We start from the raw sequence: 18,076 nt of genomic DNA on the forward strand, positions 1-18,076 counted from the left end.
TTTTACAACAGTTCAAAGCAGCTTTTTCTGCTGAACGCAGCCATTGACAGACGATCCGCCGTTTTTGATACGCGGGAGTTTGATTTTCTACTGTCCCATGGAGCGGATTACGCGGTAGCGGATTCAGCGGATCGCCAATCCACGGGATTATTCTGATAAAGATTACGTCGAAATAGTCTCATAATTAGTGATCCGCTGATTCCGCTTCCGCGTAATTCGCTTCATGGGACAATAGGAACCAAATTCCGGCGTACAGAACACACGCACACAAGCATGCATGCATCTAAAAAGTGAAGTAATTACAAGTAAAGCAGTTCCACATGTCATTTTTAGTCTGTATACTTTACATATGTATATTTTATACATGTACATATGTATAAAAAAGCTGAAACAATATATACCATACATATGTATGAGCGGATCGCACAGCGATCCGCTCGAATAATGAATTCAGCAGATCATCAGCGTATCAAAAACAGCGGATTGTCTGTCATTGGTCGGAGCTCGATACGCGCGTATCGGGCGTATTGAAAATCTGATCAATCGCAGACGTTCCGCTGTTTGTAATACGTGAAAGTTACGTCTGCGATTGGTCAGATTTTCAATACGCCCGATACGCGCGTATCGTAATACGCTCCATGGGACCCCACCCTGTAACCATATATTCTTCTAAAGAATGACTGTGATTAGTTAATAACATCTAGTAAACTACCCCGGAGCGATTGAACCCGACAAGTCAAAAACGCTATAATTCTATATGTAATTTGTTCACCAAGTAGAAATTTCATATCAAATCTGTTTTTAAAGCACGAAAAAATATCCCATTACTTTGAATAATTATTTCAAATTCTTGAATTCTACAAGTTAAATTACATTTATCTATATTGGAAAGAAATTTCTTTTGTTACTTTTGATATTTATTAATAGGATAAGGAAATGAATGTATCGTGTATTTTGTAGTACTTCAAAATTGATAAATAATATTTGTTAAGATATATAAAGACATGTATACTTTTTTCTTTTTATATACATGGTTGAACAAATTTATATATACATTATACTGCAAAATGGGTACGTTGAAACCCCTGCCCCAAACTCTGCAATATTTGTTGAACTTCAGTTTCATTCCGATGATAAAAGATATAAGCATCAAATTTTGTTGCCATGTTACAATTTGTTTCTCTAAGAATAAAAAATACATAGCATGTAGAATAAAGTGTACATATAATTTTTCAATATGCAATTTATCTTAATGGAACTCACCCTGCGATAAATGCAAAATAATCTGGGATGTTGGCAGTACACCCACATGATGAAATTTCCATGTAACTTTGTTTGCATATCACCTATAAAATGAAAATTGCTTTAATATCAAATTAATTTAATATCATATTTTTAAGATATATTCATGTATTTAAATTTTATGTATATGATTAATATAATTACTACTTTTATTAGCACTAATTATTTAAAAAATTTTATTCATTACTCTAATTAACTTACTCGATCATCTATCTCCTGAGTTACTACAATTCCAATTTCTAAACACTCAAATTTCACAGGCACTTGCTTTATTTCCCCCGACTTTAATAAACGACAAATGGCTTTTTCAATTTGTTTAACATCACCCTCTATACCAACATGTACAGAGCCACAATATTTCACAGAAAATCCACTATTTAATGTTTTATTTTTTAATTTAGAGATCTGATTTCTTTTAGTGGTTTCTGTTTGGTCCAATTGTGATATTTGTATTAAAGATTTCATGCTCTCAATACCTGAGCTTTTGATAAGATGCACTATTGGTTCATAAAGTTGACAGGATTTTTTAGTACGATACTAAAAACATATAGTAATCATATCAATATAGAAATTTTTAATTTTTAATTAATGCTCAGTTATATGTACCTTGATGATATGTAAAATTATTGGTTGTCCATTAGCTTTCCTCATAATTTTACGTAATTTTCCCTTACTATCGCCATTGATGACATTTCCATTTATCTCATCTAATACATCTCCAATTTCAATCTTATTCTGATATGCAACATGTGAGTAAATCAGTTAAAATTGCTTGTAATTTTAAAAACTAGTAGATATTTAAATTTTATTTTCTTACATCTTCAGCAGCCACTGATTTTTCATCAACATTGACAATTAATGCCTTCTCCTTGGTGAAACTGTAGCAATAGTAGTAATTAGGATTCATTGATTTTCTTCTGACCAAGATAAACACTTACCATACAGAGATACCTAAATTTTTGCAAGGTACCAATTCTAAAACTACACATGATGGCATCTGCCAGGTGTCATCTAAGAAAGCTGCATTTCTTAAATTCAGTTTAAAATTAAATTTACTGCATTGCAATAGCACAGACAATAAGATTTCTCGTAAAATGTCATCTCCTAGGATGCTCTCTAAATTGTAAAATTCTGTAGCTAAAGTTGATATTTTCATCTATATGGACAAAATAATAAACTTTTATAACTAAAATATATATATATATATATATATATATATATATATATATATAATGTTTTGTATATGTATGTATATATGTGAGTGTATTTTGACAGAAGATATCTCACTAATATTTCTATCGGCATGTGAAGGCATTTTCGTACTAGACATATTCGTATCAGGAAACGAAGTCGGCCAATAGATGTGTGCACTTTCAAATTTTGCTTTACTTGTTCTACCACCAAAGAGAATGTACTATAGGAGCTAAAAATCATATTAATACAAATTAGATAAAAATCAGATGATCATAAATTATAAATCATGGATATTGGACAAAATAGGAGAATTTTCTTACCTATAATTTTTTTCAGCAACATATTCCAACCAATGCCATGCATTGGATATTTTTAAGTATCCAATGCTATCAACACAAGGCAGTAAACCCTTTTGCAAGCAGTTTTCGAAGCATTTACAAAAGTGACACAAATTTTCATTTTTATCATTGATCTCTTTGGCATATTCCATCAGCTTTCGAGTCCATCCTGAAAGAACATATAAAATATATTGGATTAGTCTACAAGTTAATATATATTTATTACACAGTTATATTTGTCATGATCAATATATCACAATCAATTTTTACTTTAGATACAGTGAAAAAATTACCAATAAGATTTGCAAGATAATTATGATAATGGGACATATTATTGATGAAGAAAGCAGGGCTGCGTATTATTTATTTTTTGAAAAAAATATATGAAATTATAGATATTATTGTCAAATGATAATAAATATTGACTTGGTATAGAAAGGAAAACATTGAGAATTTGTAAGATTAATATTTCTAATTAATTTATAAAATACAACATGTATATGTGTTTTACATTAATGTTTTACACAGTACACATACATATATATGTTTAAATAAAAATGTAATATAAATTCATGTATCTATATTTCAAAAGTATAAAATAAGATTCATAAAAAAATAATTAAAACTACTCGATAATTTTTTTCTCTCTCTTTTAGATTGTATATACAACCATATAAAATGTGAAAAAAAGTAAATTTTCCCGGTTAGTGCTTTGTAATAACGAGAAACACCTAACCTGCTAAATCGTGACATTACCTTTCAACTCTTTGATAAGGGGATCCGAGACCGACATTGCACATTCTTCACGGACTATTGCCGTTAAATCACCTACAATGTGTCCATAATATGCCCTCGCAGAAAATCGATTTATCGTCGTAATTCGACTTGTTGTACATTAACTCGGCTTCATCAGCGTTAACACCTGCATTCTGCACTGTTCTGGCGATAGCAGAAATGACAGTAATGGTGAATGTATAATAAAATTGCGCATTCTGAATCGCGCTCGCTCAAGCTCAAGACTAAAGATCGAACATCAGGGCATCAGGGTAATAACACATACACATACATACAATACCTGTGTGTGTGTGTATGCTTGTGTGTGTAGCGAAAGTGATAAGAAACGCTAGTTTCATCTTGCTTTTTTTTACATAGATTACGTTCCAAAATGTCCTTTCCGATGAATTTTTTTAAAATTTTATTTTAATTTAAAAAAATTTCGAAATGCTCGTGGAGTAAAACTTTCTTTAGAGATAAGGTTTCGGAATGTAATCTTAATAAAGAATTGTAGGAAAAGCTGGACGAACATAAAAATTTCACAATATTTATAAAAAAAAAAAACTACAAGTTTTCATGTGCATTTTGATGTAACATTTGACATAAAATTATATTTAAGATAACCTTTATTCACGCGAGAGTCCCTTTTTTGAATGAAAATAATTACATCGAGACTGTGTCTGTGTATGTGTGTCACGATACTCGTGACATAATTTGCTGTGTATACATACATATACATATCTTATATTTCATATAATTTCATTGGTGGAGAAACAAGAGTATGTGTTGAATTAAATTGACGCACGTCGGTTAATATACAGGGTGTCCCAGGTATCTTCCGTCCAAAAAAAAAGGCAGATTCTCTGGCCAATTTAAAAACGATTTTTCCTCAGCGAAAATGTCGCGGCACTAATAGTTTTCGAGTTATAAACGATTGAAAATAAAGGGTTTTTTGCAAACTAAGGCTTATGGGAATAAAATATTAATAAAGTCACATTCTTTAGTTAATTTTAAGTAGAGTTTACTTTAATAGAATTTTAATTTAAGGTTAGAAAGATACTTAGTTAGAAAGATACATGATGACAAAAATTGGGAATATGCAAAAAATAATGATCTCCCTCGACATTTTCGCTGAGGAAAAATCGTTTTTAAATTGGCCAGAGAATCTGCCTTTTTTTGGACGGAAGATACCTGGGACACCCTGTATGTATGTATGTACATACAGACAAAATTAGTTGCGCTGATAACACGTCCCACATCATTCTTTACCCCTTTAATCGCGCGTAAGAGGATTTACATTAATCAGTATCTTTACGACCGTCAACTGCGGCGCAGTTATCACCCGTCTTGTCGTCTAATCTCCATTTCTGTCGTAGTTCTGACAGAGTCTTGTCGTTTCAAGAGAGTGTAAAGTATCGAGAATATAAACTCTAGCATGGCAGCATCGGTTCTGGACGTTGACAGTGTCAGAGCGAAGGCGTTGCGGATCTTCGCCGAGAGATTTAATGAGCAAGCCACCGTCTGCGCGTATGCACCGGGTCGCGTCAATCTTATCGGCGAGCACACCGATTACAACGAGGGCTTTGTGTTGCCGATGGTAAATCCGAAGATACGCTTTTATTTTTGGCTTTCCCTCTCTCCTCTTCCTATTCAAATTTATCGAGCATGTAAAACTTTATTGTTTAAATTATGTACAGAGCTTTTTTGAAATTTTTTTTCAGTTCTGTCGTTTTTTTCTCTTTTTTTCTTGAAATATTTTATTTTTTAATTTCGTTAATTATTATTATAATATTATTAATATATATATGTGCGCCTATGTGATTTATTCGAAATTACAGATAACACAGAATTGCATCAATATTTAGATGTCGAATGACATTGCCTTGCATTTTTCTTGATGTCATCGCTTACATAATCAAAAAAGATGTAAATAAGAATCGTTTGATAAACGTTCGTTTAGCGCGCCAATTTCGTGACGATTCAAATCGTCACGACGTCGTCGATCGTCTCGACGTGTGAATAAATTCAACGTTATTATAAAATAACGTTGATGTTTTATAATCTTTTGTCGATTGTGTTTGCTATTATATAAACTTTTGTATTTTTCTCTATTAATTGAAAATAATCCTGAATTTATGCATTTTTATTCTATTAATACATTACCCACACAGCACATGATATCATTCGAATATTCTATACTCATACTGTAAATATACGTTACAGATGTAATATACTGAGAATAATCCCATAACATCTCTTGTTGTATATTATTTTTCATATATTCTCAGAATATACTTTGAATATCTCGTATTAGTATATTCTTTCTCGTATATTTTCAGGATACTCTATAATATTGTATGTGTTTCTTCATTTTGCCGCTACGCGCGCCACCAAACTCGTACTTAATTTTTGGTGAAATGGACATAAAGGACTGGTACTAACATGAATTCCAAAGTTTCTTCTTTTTTCTTTTTAGTCAGTTTAATTTATAATAAACTGACTTAATTTAAAGTAATTTGTCTAATAATCTGGATTCCTTGTTGGAATTCAGAATATTAAACAGATTATTTGAAATTAAAATGAGAAGTAATCCATTTACTGCATTTATTAAGGTATTTCATCTATTACCGAGCGTACTTACATAATTGTACATAGATTATCGAGATCAATATTTCAATAAGAATCATTTAATAAACACTAATAGGTGTTTTTCAAACGTTTTATATTCATCTATTAGAAATAACATTTTTGTCTGAAGTTTTGTTTATAAAGTAAATAATTTCACATTTTTATTTATTTTTTACATCACGAAGAATCTATTTTTTATTCTACATATAGTCCAACTATCTTCTATATTCATATATAATTTATTAATGTAAAAATATGCTTAAAATATTCTAAAAATATACGCATAATATACCAAGAAATATTCTGAGTATATACTGAGTAGGTTTCTAAGGCAGACATAGGAACATCCTCCGTACATTCTCAAAATATCATAGTATGTATATCGAATATTAGTGGGATATACACAATCTACGTTTGCGATATACTGAGTACATACTCAGGATCTACCTGTGCTATATGGGTAGTTTAATGATAAAAAATATAATAACGTTCGCGTGTATGCGTATGTGTGCAAAAATTATCTTTATATTTACGTTCATACGCACATATACATATATATATATATATATATAAAAATTAACTAAACACAAGTTTAAAATATGCTGACAGTATTTGCTACGACATACAATGGCATTCCAAACGCTTTATTGTTAATAAAATATTTAATTGTATTTTGCTATTATATAGAATGTGAGTCTAATAAAAAAATTCATCACATTTTTCTTGAAAAATGGTGTTAGAAATAGAGGAAAATACCCATTATCAAAATTGTAAGATAAGTAGAGGCACATACTATGGTGACTGAAGAATCTTGAATATACGCCCTTGGTTTCTATATTACCAATTACAATTTCCCTTTTTTAAATAAGAAGGGATTCTTTTAAGTCACTTCATCAAGTATTCAGTGAGCTTAATAACTTTTATCATATCAGCGCTTTTTTTCGAAAAATCAAGATCTGTTAAGATATTTCCAAAATTAAAAGTAAAAAAATTTGAATCTGATTATTCTCGCATGCAGGGCTATCTCTATTTATTCAGTTGTTTAGAAACACTGAGCTTTTACTTCGTAGTTATTTGAAAATTAGTACGTTTTTATGAAATGACGACAGTTTTGAAAATGTGCAATATATAAGTTTAAAATATGCTGATAGTATTTGCTGCGATAAATTGCTGCATGCATAACATTTTGTCTGCACGCACTGTAAATTATTATCAGAATTATTCATTAAAATATAACATTTTATTAAATTGAATTATGTATGAATGAATTATATTGATTGTACATACAATTGTACATACAATTAATTCAGGAACCATCTCCCGACTTTTATAATTCTCGCATATGTTATCAAAGTCATCATTTTGAGTAATGTTGTGAAGGTTTTCGACTCGTTTGTTTATTAAAAAGTTATAAACAAAAAAAATTTCATAAATTATACGTAACTTTCGAATATACAATAACATGATAATAACTATATACTAATGACCTTGACATATGTTGTCAAGGTCATGACCCTAAGTGACTTTCAAAAAGTTTTTTAATTATCGCTAAATTACGCTTCGCACTGACTGCAGCGGTGGTGTAGGATGAACTTCGTTTCTCGTGGAAACTTGCAAATCTATGTGGAACCATACAATAATAGATCTCGTTTCGCATTGGTAGCAGTAGTGGTGTGGGGTGTGAAGTGGACTTCGCTTTAAGTGGAAAATTGAAAATTCATGTGAAATTATACTCATTGATTTTTTTATTATAGTATGATTCCATATGGGTTTTCAATTTTCCATGTAAAGCGAAATCTAATTCATATTGCCCTATGTTTTCAGTATGAAATGAGATCTATTATTATGCGGTTCCACATAGGTTTGTAACTTTTCACGCAAAGCGACGTCCATTTTTAATTGTTCCGTGCTTTCAATGCGATAAAAGATCTATTATTAGTGTTACGTCCCTGGTTTGAGTCGCGGTCGAGTCTGTCTTGAAGGAGGAAGAAGATCTCGTTGCCAAGGAATTGTTGATGGAGCAGCCGTCATTTGACTCGGAAGCCAGCTGTCAAGCTGAGCGGTCGCGTTTCGATCCGCGGCTTATCGTTATCAATGTTCCGTGTTCTCTGTGTTGTGAATAATCCTGTGTTCAGTTATTAAAGTTCTTGCGTTCCTTTAAACCGTGTTATTATTCACGAGTGCGCGGGTGCCGCGTGGTTAGCGTGTGCCGATCGGTTGTGTCGCGCGCGCGTATCTCGAGGTCGTCGCCGCGGGCGCAACATTTTGGGGGCTCGTCCGGGATCGACCGGACTGCGATCTTGTTGACGCTTTGAGCTGAGACGAAAATTTATTTCGTGTGGAAAATGGCGACGACAGAACTGCAAGATTTGGCGACGGGCGTCTCAACCAGGAAGAGGATGCGAGCTGCGACTCCCGGACTATCAGCGGAGTCAAACACGCTCCGGGCAACTATGCCCGATTCAATGATTGCGCAGCGGACGACTGTAGAAACGAGCGAAAGAATCTCGAATAAACAGCTAAGTCGCCAATATTAAAAAAAATAATTATAGTTTTGTAGGAGCGGCTAGATCGCACGCGATCAGATCCGCGTAGCTTGTAAAAGAATATTGAAATGTTTAAAGAATTTATTTTAAATAAACTGGTGTGTGTAAGTTAAGGATGTGTCTTGGATAGGGGATTAATTCTTTCATTAGAATGCCTGGATGGCAGTATTCGCAATTTCCGGTACTTGTTTTAATAATGGTTGTATTGGTTCTAATTATCTTTGAATGAATTGTAATTGGTAGAGTAATCCTCGAAGTGTTGTGGGAGGGATTCCCAAATTTATTTTGATTAGGGAATGGTTCTACATCCGAGGCCCGAAAAGAAAGTTTTGAATGAAAAAGTTTGGTGCTTGTTACTCGTTTAATTGTTTTTGTTGTTTAAAGGAAAGAAATTTTAGTGATAATTCCGAATTTGACAACGCGGAAAAAAGAAGGGTTAAGAAAGGAGAGAGAAAGACGACTATTACCGGAAGGGATAAAGGCTGCCTCACCCACGGTTTTTGACCCGTGGTTTTCCCGTGGATTTTCGGGCGAATGCCGAGGCAGGGGCCTGAGGAGTTCTCTTGAGAGAACGGAGGGTCCACGGGAAGATACCCCCCTCTGGCCTGAAGAGTGCAGTTCGGTAACCTGGAACAGCAGTTCAGGGAGAACATGGAAGCACATCGGGAACTATAATTCGACCAGATTCCTGAAGAAACTTGCCATTTTGTGATTGTCGGGACGACAATCTTTCGAAGAGGAGGGCAAGTGTTACGTCCCTGGTTTGAGTCGCGGTCGAGTCTGTCTTGAAAGAGGAAGAAAATCTCGTTGCCAAGGAATTGTTGATGGAGCAGCCGTCATTTGAGTCGGAAGCCAGCTGTCAAGCTGAGCGGTCGCGTTTCGATCCGCGGCTTATCGTTATCAATGTTCCGTGTTCTCTGTGTTGTGAATAATCCTGTGTTCAGTTATTAAAGTTCTTGCGTTCCTTTAAACCGTGTTATTATTCACGAGTGCGCGGGTGCCGCGTGGTTAGTGTGTGCCGATCGTTGTGTCGCGCGCGCGTTCGATATATCTCGAGGTCGTCGCCGCGGACGCAACATTAGGTTTGTTCTTTATTGTTGAACTTTCTGCACTAGTGTACACTAGTTGCGAAGCGTTCTTTATTGCGGTGTAATATGTTTCACATCCGTTATCTTTATTGTGTAACAAAATTCAGTGCAACAGTTCACTGTACTCGTTGCACTAGGTCTTGAAGAAGAGCAGGCAGTGCAAAAATTGTGTAAGTTAATAATAGAGCGGGAGATTTAACCTTATAAATAATAATTAAAAGTAATCACAATTTATTATAAATATTAAAATAATTTACTAAACATTAAAGTAATCTTAAATATTAAAGAGAAAGAGAGAAACGTATTTAAGTAATTAAAACGTATTAAAATAGAATTTATTAAATTTTGAAATAAGTAACAATCCTATTAAAGTAACAATTCTTTTAAAATTATGAATAATAATACATTCTTTTAAAATTAAATTATAATGTTAAAATTGTATCATCAACAATTCTTTTAATATTAAATTATAAATGCTAAAATTATATAATCAGAATTTGAGAAAATATTTTAACTGTGTAATATTAATTTTTATCAAATGGGAAGAAAGTTTATTGTATTATTGTTATTAGTATTATATTGTTGCGTCCCTGTGTTCCTTCCCTGCGGATTATTTGGTCACCCGTGACGTTCGGCAGAAGATCGTCTTCGAGCGCGTTGCCAAGAAGAATGTTGACAAGACATATGACAGTCGGGTCGTATCCCAGCTATCAAGCTGCGCGGACGCGTCTGGATTTCCCGAGCGAATATTATTGTTTATCCTGTTGCATTCTGGTGTTATTAAAGTTCCTGTTCTCTTTAAAATACGAGTTCTTATTTACGAGTGCGCGAGCGTGTGCGCGAGCGAGTACGCGGGTGCCGAACGTTGTGTCGCGCGCGATCGATAGATATCGTTCCGCGGACGCAACAATATGTAAAGGTTTTTTTATGTTATAATTGTTATATTCACGAAATTATATTGTTAAAGAATAAATTGTCAAATTTATATACGGATAAGCTGAAGACAAATAAGTCGAGGCATCATAGAGAGCGAAACAGCAATTCTACAAAGAAATACAACAGAAAATATTGAGAAGAAATTAACAATTGCTAATAAGATTAGAGAAGAAAAAAATAACTTATTAAAAGCTTTCCTTAATAAACAAAATAATAATTAAAAATTTAAAACTTATATTTTTAAAATTAGATAGTTAGTATACAAGTGTACGTTTTTTTATTTAGCATTATCTTAACTCTTTTATAGCTCCGGGACATACATGTCCCACCTACGAAAAAATTCATAACTTTTAAACAAATAATCCTATCGACTTTTACTTTGGCTTATTTTAAAGAAGTTGTATTTTAAAGAAGAAAGTTTAAGCTACATGTAAAAAAATCGCGCATTTGAAATGTAATGTTTGCAATAAAATATAGTTATCTAAACTTTGCAAAAAAAACAAACTTTTAGATAGTGAAGAATAACTGTATATTATATCGAAAAATCGAGGATATCCAAAAAGTCTCGCGGCAGATGTGTGGCCTGCAAAAAAAAGTGTATAACAATGCTGCAAGTCGAGTGTGTGTGTGTGTGTGTGTGTGTGTGTGTGTGTGTGTGTGTATTCAGAAAAAATATAATATACATTTAAAAAAATAAAATCTAAGCTCATATTTTAGATATATTTAGATATTTCTTAGCTTTTTATGACCGCCCTCTTGAATCAGCCATTTTAAATTTAAGCTTTGATAGTAAATTTGGAATCAGCACCCTCAAAAACCCATTAAACTACTGTTTTCATGAAACGCATCTCTTTTGGGAAAGCCGGAGATACGAAAGGATTAATATAAAATACTAGTATTTTTTGTCTCACGTTTCATTTTTCGTTATTTCAATATAATATAATACTATTTATTAATGATATAAATGTAATTTCAAATAATGCGCCATGTTGATTACTGCACTGAAACGTTCTTTATACTTGTTCACATTAAAAATTACATATTTTTTACTTAAAACGTACTCGAAAAGTACTCAATGGAAAAATACTTTATTATAGTGTCTTGGAAAGCTCTCGAGATAAGCTATAAGAATAAGCAATAAAAAATAGGGGGTTTCATTTAAGAAATTGAAGGTGACCTTCACATGATCTTCAAATGACTATCTAAGATCAAACCAATAACACCATCTTATATCCCCCTTGAAACCATATAACTTTTGTCCGAAACGTTTTTTTCTACAATCAAAAATGAAAAAGTTATTCGGGGTGATCGATTAAAATGGGATACCCTGTATAATTGATTTTAATAATACTTATATAATTAAAATAATTATATAAATATTTATATAATTACTTTAATATTACAATTTAATATAAAAAGGAAGGCCCAATTAATAATATAAAAAAGCCCAAAGAGCCTTTTTAATATTAGATTTTTATTGCTTGAGTCTCATTTATACTAATCTTTATTTTTATAATTCTATTATCAGGCGCTACCGATGATCACGATGATAGCCGGAAAATCTCACGATGGTCGAAAAAGCAAAATTATTTCTACGAGCGACATAGTCGACGCTACGAACGAGTTCGAATTTGAAGCGGGGAAACGATCTGATATAAAACCGGGGGAGCCAAAGTGGGCGAATTATATAAAAGGCTGCATCGCTAATTTTATATGTAAGTTATTTTCATAACCTTTATCATAATAATTATTATAATATCATAATTGTCATAATTATCATAATATGTATCATAATATTTATCATAATAATTAATTCATAACAGATCATAATAATTAATTCATTATAAATTCATATAGTGCTTTGTAATATTAATTATTTTTTAATTCTACAATTACTTACAATTATTTCTTTCTTTAATTCTACAACTTTTACAACAGAAAAGCGTGTTAAAATCTGTGACTAACAATAAGAAGTAAAATAGGCGTACGAGATAGATAATTTTGAGATATTTCGATTCGAAATAATTTTGTTTTATTTTGAGATATTCTATATATACAGGGTGTCCCATTTTAATGTCCCACCCCAAATAACTTTCTTATTTTTAATTTTAGAAAAAGATGTTTCAGACAAAAGTTATATGGTTTCAAGGGGGACATAAGGTGGTGTCATTAGTTTGACCTTGAATAGTTGCTTCAAGGTCACGTAAAGGTCACCTTCAATTTTTTAAATGAAACCCCTTACTTTCTATTGCATATTCTTGTAGCTTATTTCGAGAGCTTTCCAAAACACTATAATAAAGTTAGTTTTCATTAAGTACTTTCCGAGTTATGAGGCTTGAAATTATTTCTTAATTTTACATAAACCGTAAAATATCTTGTAAAATATTCTTTTTTCGATTATCTTACCATAATACTTTTATGTACAAAATAATGAGAGAAATCAATTGGTGTAAAGGAAACACATAATTGTTTCGAAAAAAAAAATGTAATTGTTAATTGCAAATTACATTTTTTCATTCGAAACAATTATGTGTTTTCTTTACACCAATTGATTCCTCTCATTATTTTGTACATAAAAGTATTAAGGTAAGATAATCGAAAAATGAATATTTTACTAGATATTTTATGGTTTATGTAAAATTAAGAAATGATTTCAAGCCTCATAACTCGGAAAGTATTTAATGAAAACTAACTTAATTATAGTGTTTTCGAAAGCTCTCGAAATAAGCTACAAGAATATGCAATAGAAAGTAAGGGGTTTCATTTAAAAAATTGAAGGTGACCTTTATGTGACCTTGAAGCAACTATTCAAGGTCAAACTAATGACACCACCTTATGTCCCCCTTGAAACCATACAACTTTTGTCTGAAACATCTTTTTCTAAAATTAAAAATAAGAAAGTTATTTGGGGTGGGACATTAAAATGGGACACCCTGTATAATGTAACCAATGTGCTCACATTTTAGGCGACGTCCCTGCGTTTAATGCTGTGATTGTGTCGACTGTACCGGCAGGTGCCGGTCTCAGCAGTTCAGCGGCTTTAGAAGTAGCGACGTATACCTTTTTAGAGGCATTAAGCGAGAAGAAACCGGAGAAACCAGAACAAAAGGTAATCGTGTAAAGAAATTGTTTGATTCCGACAACTTTGCAAATATAAATATTTAATCATAATAATAAACGGCTATACAAAGCATAAATAATTATAAATCAAGTTGGTATAGCTGTTTTTTTTTATTAATGCCATTTAAAAAAATAATTGATTAGACATTATTTTGTGAGAATATTTTTATCAGTGAATATATCGTAGGCTCTGGCATGTCAAAAAGCGGAGCACGACTTTGCTGGAGTACCTTGCGGTATAATGGACCAGTTCATCTCAGTAATGGGCAAGGAAGGCTGTGCTCTTCTACTTGACTGCCGAGATCTCACTACTAAGCAGATACCCATGGTATATATAGATGACTATGTCTTTCTCATAACAAACTCGAACGCACCGCACAAGTTGAGCTCGAGTGCTTATTGCGAGCGTCGAGATTGTTGTTACGATGCTGCTAAGATGCTGGGCAAGAAGAGTTTAAGAGACGCGGATATAAACGATATCTTAGGTAATGACATTATTTCTCTCAATTTTATTATTTCTCGACTGAATTTTATTAAATGTGGATAATCATTTTATATAATCATTTTAATACAACGTAAAATAATAAATAAATAACTATAAGAAATTAGGCTCTGTGTATTAAAACATAAACTTAAATTTAAACAGGCCATAAGAGCTAAACGCGGATGATAGTGCGTAAGTTCAACGAGAAAATAAGTTTTTCGTTGAAACTTATTTGTGTGCACAGAGCACAAATTTTCTTGATACAATACCAAGCAAATTTAAATAATTCTCAATTCGAGAATTTATTTAATTATTATCCCTCTTTCCCCCCTGTAATGTTGTAGGCGAGAAAAATATCGGGCCGAAAGTCGCTGAATCGGGAATCGAACCCGAGTCTTTCGCTTGCCGGGCGACTGCTCTTACCACTGAGCAGCTCTTACATTACAGGGGGGAAAGAGGGATAATAATTAAATAAATTCTCGAATTGAGAATTATTTAAATTTGCTTGGTATCGTACCAAGAAAATTTGTGCCCTGTGCACACAAATAAGTTTCAACGAAAAACTTATTTTCTCGTTGAACTTACGCACTATCATCCGCGTTTAGCTCTTATCGCCTGTTTAAATTTAAGTTTATATATAATAAATAAATACAGGATGTCCTAGACCACCCGTACACCCCTTTTCTTTCAAAAACTAAGCATTTTAGAGAAAAACGTTTTCGACAAAAATTGTATGGTTTTGAGGGGAACATAAGATGGTGTCATTGGTTTGACCTTAGATGGCATCATTACGGTGAGGTCAAGGACACCTTTAATTTCTTAAATGGAACTACCTATTTTTTATTGCATATTCTTATAGCTTATGTCGAGAGCTTTCCAAAACACTATAATAAAGTATTTTTTCATCAAGTACTTTTCGAGTTATAAGGCTTGAAATAATTTCTTAATTTTACATAAACCATAAAATATCTAGTAAAATATTCATTTTTCGATTATCTTACCTTAATACTTTTATGTACAAAATAATGAGAGGAATCGATTGGTGTAAAGAAAACACAAAATTGTTTCGAAAAAAAAAATGTAATTTGCAATTAACAATTACATTTTTTTTTTCGAAACAATTATGTGTTTTCTTTACACCAATCGATTCCTCTCATTATTTTGTACATAAAAGTATTAAGGTAAGATAATCGAAAAATAAATATTTTACTAGATATTTTATGGTTTATGTAAAATTAAGAAATTATTTCAAGCCTTATAACTCGAAAAGTACTTGATGAAAAAATATTTTATTATAGTGTTTTGGAAAGCTCTCGACATAAGCTATAAGAATATGCAATAAAAAATAGGTGGTTCCATTTAAGAAATTAAAGGTGTCCTTGACCTCACCTTAACGATGCCATCCAAGGTCAAACCAATGACACCATCTTATGTTCCCCTCAAAACCATACAATTTGTGTCGAAAACGTTTTTCTCTAAAATGCTTAGTTTTTGAAAGAAAAGGGGTGTACGGGTGGTCTAGGACACCCTGTATACATTCTGTATGCTTTCTAATCGTTCCTATGTTAGATTAATATTTGTGTTTTTAGCGTTAACATCACGGAATAACGTGTCCGATTGTATTGTGAGAAGAGCTCGTCACGTAGTCACGGAAATTCAACGTACACAAGACGCCGCAGTAGCGCTCGAAAAAGGTGACTTTCAGCTATTCGGTCGATTAATGAACGAGAGTCATGATTCATTGCGCGATGATTACGAGGTCTCGTCGAAGGAGCTCGATTCGCTTGTTTCTGCAGCTAGAGAAGTAGACGGTGTATTAGGAAGCCGTTTGACAGGCGCGGGTTTCGGTGGTTGCACTGTCACTTTGTTGAGAAAAGATGCGGTTAATAAGGCGATCCAACATATGAAAGCAAAGTTAGTATTTTTTTCATAATCTGTATTTAATTGGATACTCTTTCTCTGTATTTTTTATATTATTTTATAAATATTACTAAAATATTTTTCGTTATAGATACTCTGGTGTACCTGAATTCTACATAGCGACGCCGACCGGAGGTGCAAGAGATGTTAACGTGAATTAATTGATGTTATTTTGTTAAATATACATGTATATATTTTACAATGTCGTATGTTAACAATTATGAGATATTTTAAAATATATAATCGATTATCTCTTTTCAAGATAAATGCGTATCGCTTATTCGCGTTTATGGAATACATATTTTAAGCGTACGTGTATGTCATGTGATGGCAAAATTTCTATATAGGGTGTCACGTGATGTTCATATTGAAACTGTATATTCTTAGTGTCATTCTAAATCGAAAAGTCTTAATATAAAGTCGATTATTTTAAAATTATTAACGCAAAAAACAAAATTGCATAAAATAAAAACAGTATTATTTATTGAAGATAACAATAATATATTAAACAATAATTAATTATTTTATAAATTATTCAAAATGTCCATCGTTTTGATCCACACACAATTCTGCTCTTTGAGTTATTGATGTTATGAAACGCAAAGGAAGTCCCGCATCGTATAACATTACGCAGCGCTTAGAAAATTTTTCATTTAAATATTGCCATAATATCAATAACTCAAAAAACAGAAATGGACCAAAACGGTGGTAATTTTGAACAATTTATTATATATATAAAATAATTAATTATTGTTTAATATATTATTGTTCAATAAATAATTTGTATCTTCAATAAATAATACTGTTCTTATTTTATGTAATTTTGTTTTCTGTTTATAACAATAGACTTTAGGAGATATGTATATTAAGAATTTTGGTAATTATATACATTAGCGATTTCTCACCGATTTCAATGACTTTGAAATATGTTGTCGGGAGTATGATTCTGAACAACTTTTCCTTATACATGTTACCGCCGCTCGGCCTTAGTTTCCGAGATATTTATAAAAATATTTTATGGTTTTGCAATATTGTCACCATTATGAAATAACTTTTTTGCACCATGTATTCAGTTTTTGACAAAGTAATAATGTTTACCAAAAAGAGTTGTAAAGCGAGATCCTACCGGCGGGGTGGTTGCGGGAGGGGGGGCCAAAGGCCCCCCTTGCACCCCCCGCGTGTGTGTAATATACATTTCTGATATTTTTTAATTTGTATAGAATTTAATACAATTTAATACAATTAAAAAATATCAGAAATGTATGTGTACTGAATACATGGTGCAAAAAAGTTATTTCATAATGGTGACAATATTGCAAAACCATAAAATATTTTTATAAATATCTCGGAAACTAAGGCCGAGCGGCGGTAACATGTATAAGGAAAAGTTGTTCAGAATCATGGTCCCGACAACATATTTCAAGGTCATTGAAATCGGTGAGGAATCGCTAATGTATATAATTACCTTTATGATAAGTTTTTTTTCACAGTAATGCCATCATAATTCACATAATTAAACATTTATTAATTTTATGGCGACATAGAATGGTCCGTATACAGCATATACACATTGTTACAAAATCACTATTTCTCTGTATATATAGAAAAAAAGAGTAACTCTGTCTATATAAGAAAATAGAATGTACGTAATATTTTTTTTCATATATGTGGTTTTTTTTTAACAAAATATGCTTCAAAAATAAAAAAATTATACAATCTTTTGTCATTTTAAAATATAATTTGTAT

General features: G+C 32.1%; 2 protein-coding genes across 8 annotated transcripts; one reads left to right on the top strand and one right to left on the bottom strand.

Moving 5' to 3' along the window:
• Nucleotides 1–983: 983 nt before the first annotated feature.
• Nucleotides 984–3,885, bottom strand: LOC145962549 (uncharacterized). Its single transcript, XM_083083712.1, has 9 exons — nucleotides 3,591–3,885; nucleotides 2,817–3,003; nucleotides 2,590–2,725; nucleotides 2,241–2,458; nucleotides 2,120–2,180; nucleotides 1,909–2,037; nucleotides 1,504–1,839; nucleotides 1,264–1,346; nucleotides 984–1,182 (listed from the first exon to the last, which is right to left on the bottom strand). Exons 1-9 carry the CDS (start codon nucleotides 3,625–3,627, stop codon nucleotides 1,056–1,058), a joined length of 1,314 nt encoding a protein of 437 aa, XP_082939838.1. The 5' UTR covers nucleotides 3,628–3,885; the 3' UTR covers nucleotides 984–1,055.
• Nucleotides 3,673–18,048, top strand: LOC145962550 (galactokinase). 7 transcript variants are annotated; one of them, XM_083083714.1, is made up of 7 exons: nucleotides 3,673–3,880; nucleotides 4,985–5,205; nucleotides 12,335–12,521; nucleotides 13,773–13,915; nucleotides 14,114–14,411; nucleotides 16,000–16,324; nucleotides 16,422–18,048. In XM_083083714.1, the coding sequence occupies exons 2-7, from the start codon at nucleotides 5,044–5,046 to the stop codon at nucleotides 16,489–16,491; spliced, it is 1,185 nt and encodes a 394-aa protein (XP_082939840.1). In that variant the 5' UTR covers nucleotides 3,673–3,880; nucleotides 4,985–5,043; the 3' UTR covers nucleotides 16,492–18,048. The 7 variants fall into 7 exon arrangements, with proteins under 7 accessions (XP_082939840.1, XP_082939841.1, XP_082939839.1 ...); XM_083083715.1 differs by lacking the exon at nucleotides 3,673–3,880 and adding an exon at nucleotides 4,816–4,891; XM_083083713.1 differs by lacking the exon at nucleotides 3,673–3,880 and having other exon boundaries at nucleotides 4,915–5,205.
• Nucleotides 18,049–18,076: the final 28 nt, after the last annotated feature.

Source organism: Camponotus vicinus, unplaced genomic scaffold, assembly GCF_025532165.1.
Source record: "Camponotus vicinus isolate PSW18456_S1 unplaced genomic scaffold, iyCamVici1.0 SCAF_12, whole genome shotgun sequence".
Taxonomy (NCBI): Eukaryota; Metazoa; Arthropoda; class Insecta; order Hymenoptera; family Formicidae; genus Camponotus; species Camponotus vicinus.

Bases quoted from the DNA above. Each gene is read 5' to 3' on its own strand.
- LOC145962549 (XM_083083712.1), bottom strand. From the start codon at position 3,627: ATGTCGGTCTCGGATCCCCTTATCAAAGAGTTGAAAG. The intron at 3,004-3,590 runs GTAATGTCACGA...ATGTTCTTTCAG, and splicing joins CCTTATCAAAGAGTTGAAAG to GATGGACTCGAAAGCTGATG. The intron at 2,181-2,240 runs GTAAGTGTTTAT...CTATTGCTACAG, and splicing joins AATTTAGGTATCTCTGTATG to TTTCACCAAGGAGAAGGCAT.
- LOC145962550 (XM_083083714.1), top strand. From the start codon at position 5,044: ATGGCAGCATCGGTTCTGGACGTTGACAGTGTCAGAGCGAAGGCGTTG. The intron at 12,522-13,772 runs GTAAGTTATTTT...CTCACATTTTAG, and splicing joins CTGCATCGCTAATTTTATAT to GCGACGTCCCTGCGTTTAAT. The intron at 16,325-16,421 runs GTTAGTATTTTT...TTTTCGTTATAG, and splicing joins ATCCAACATATGAAAGCAAA to ATACTCTGGTGTACCTGAAT.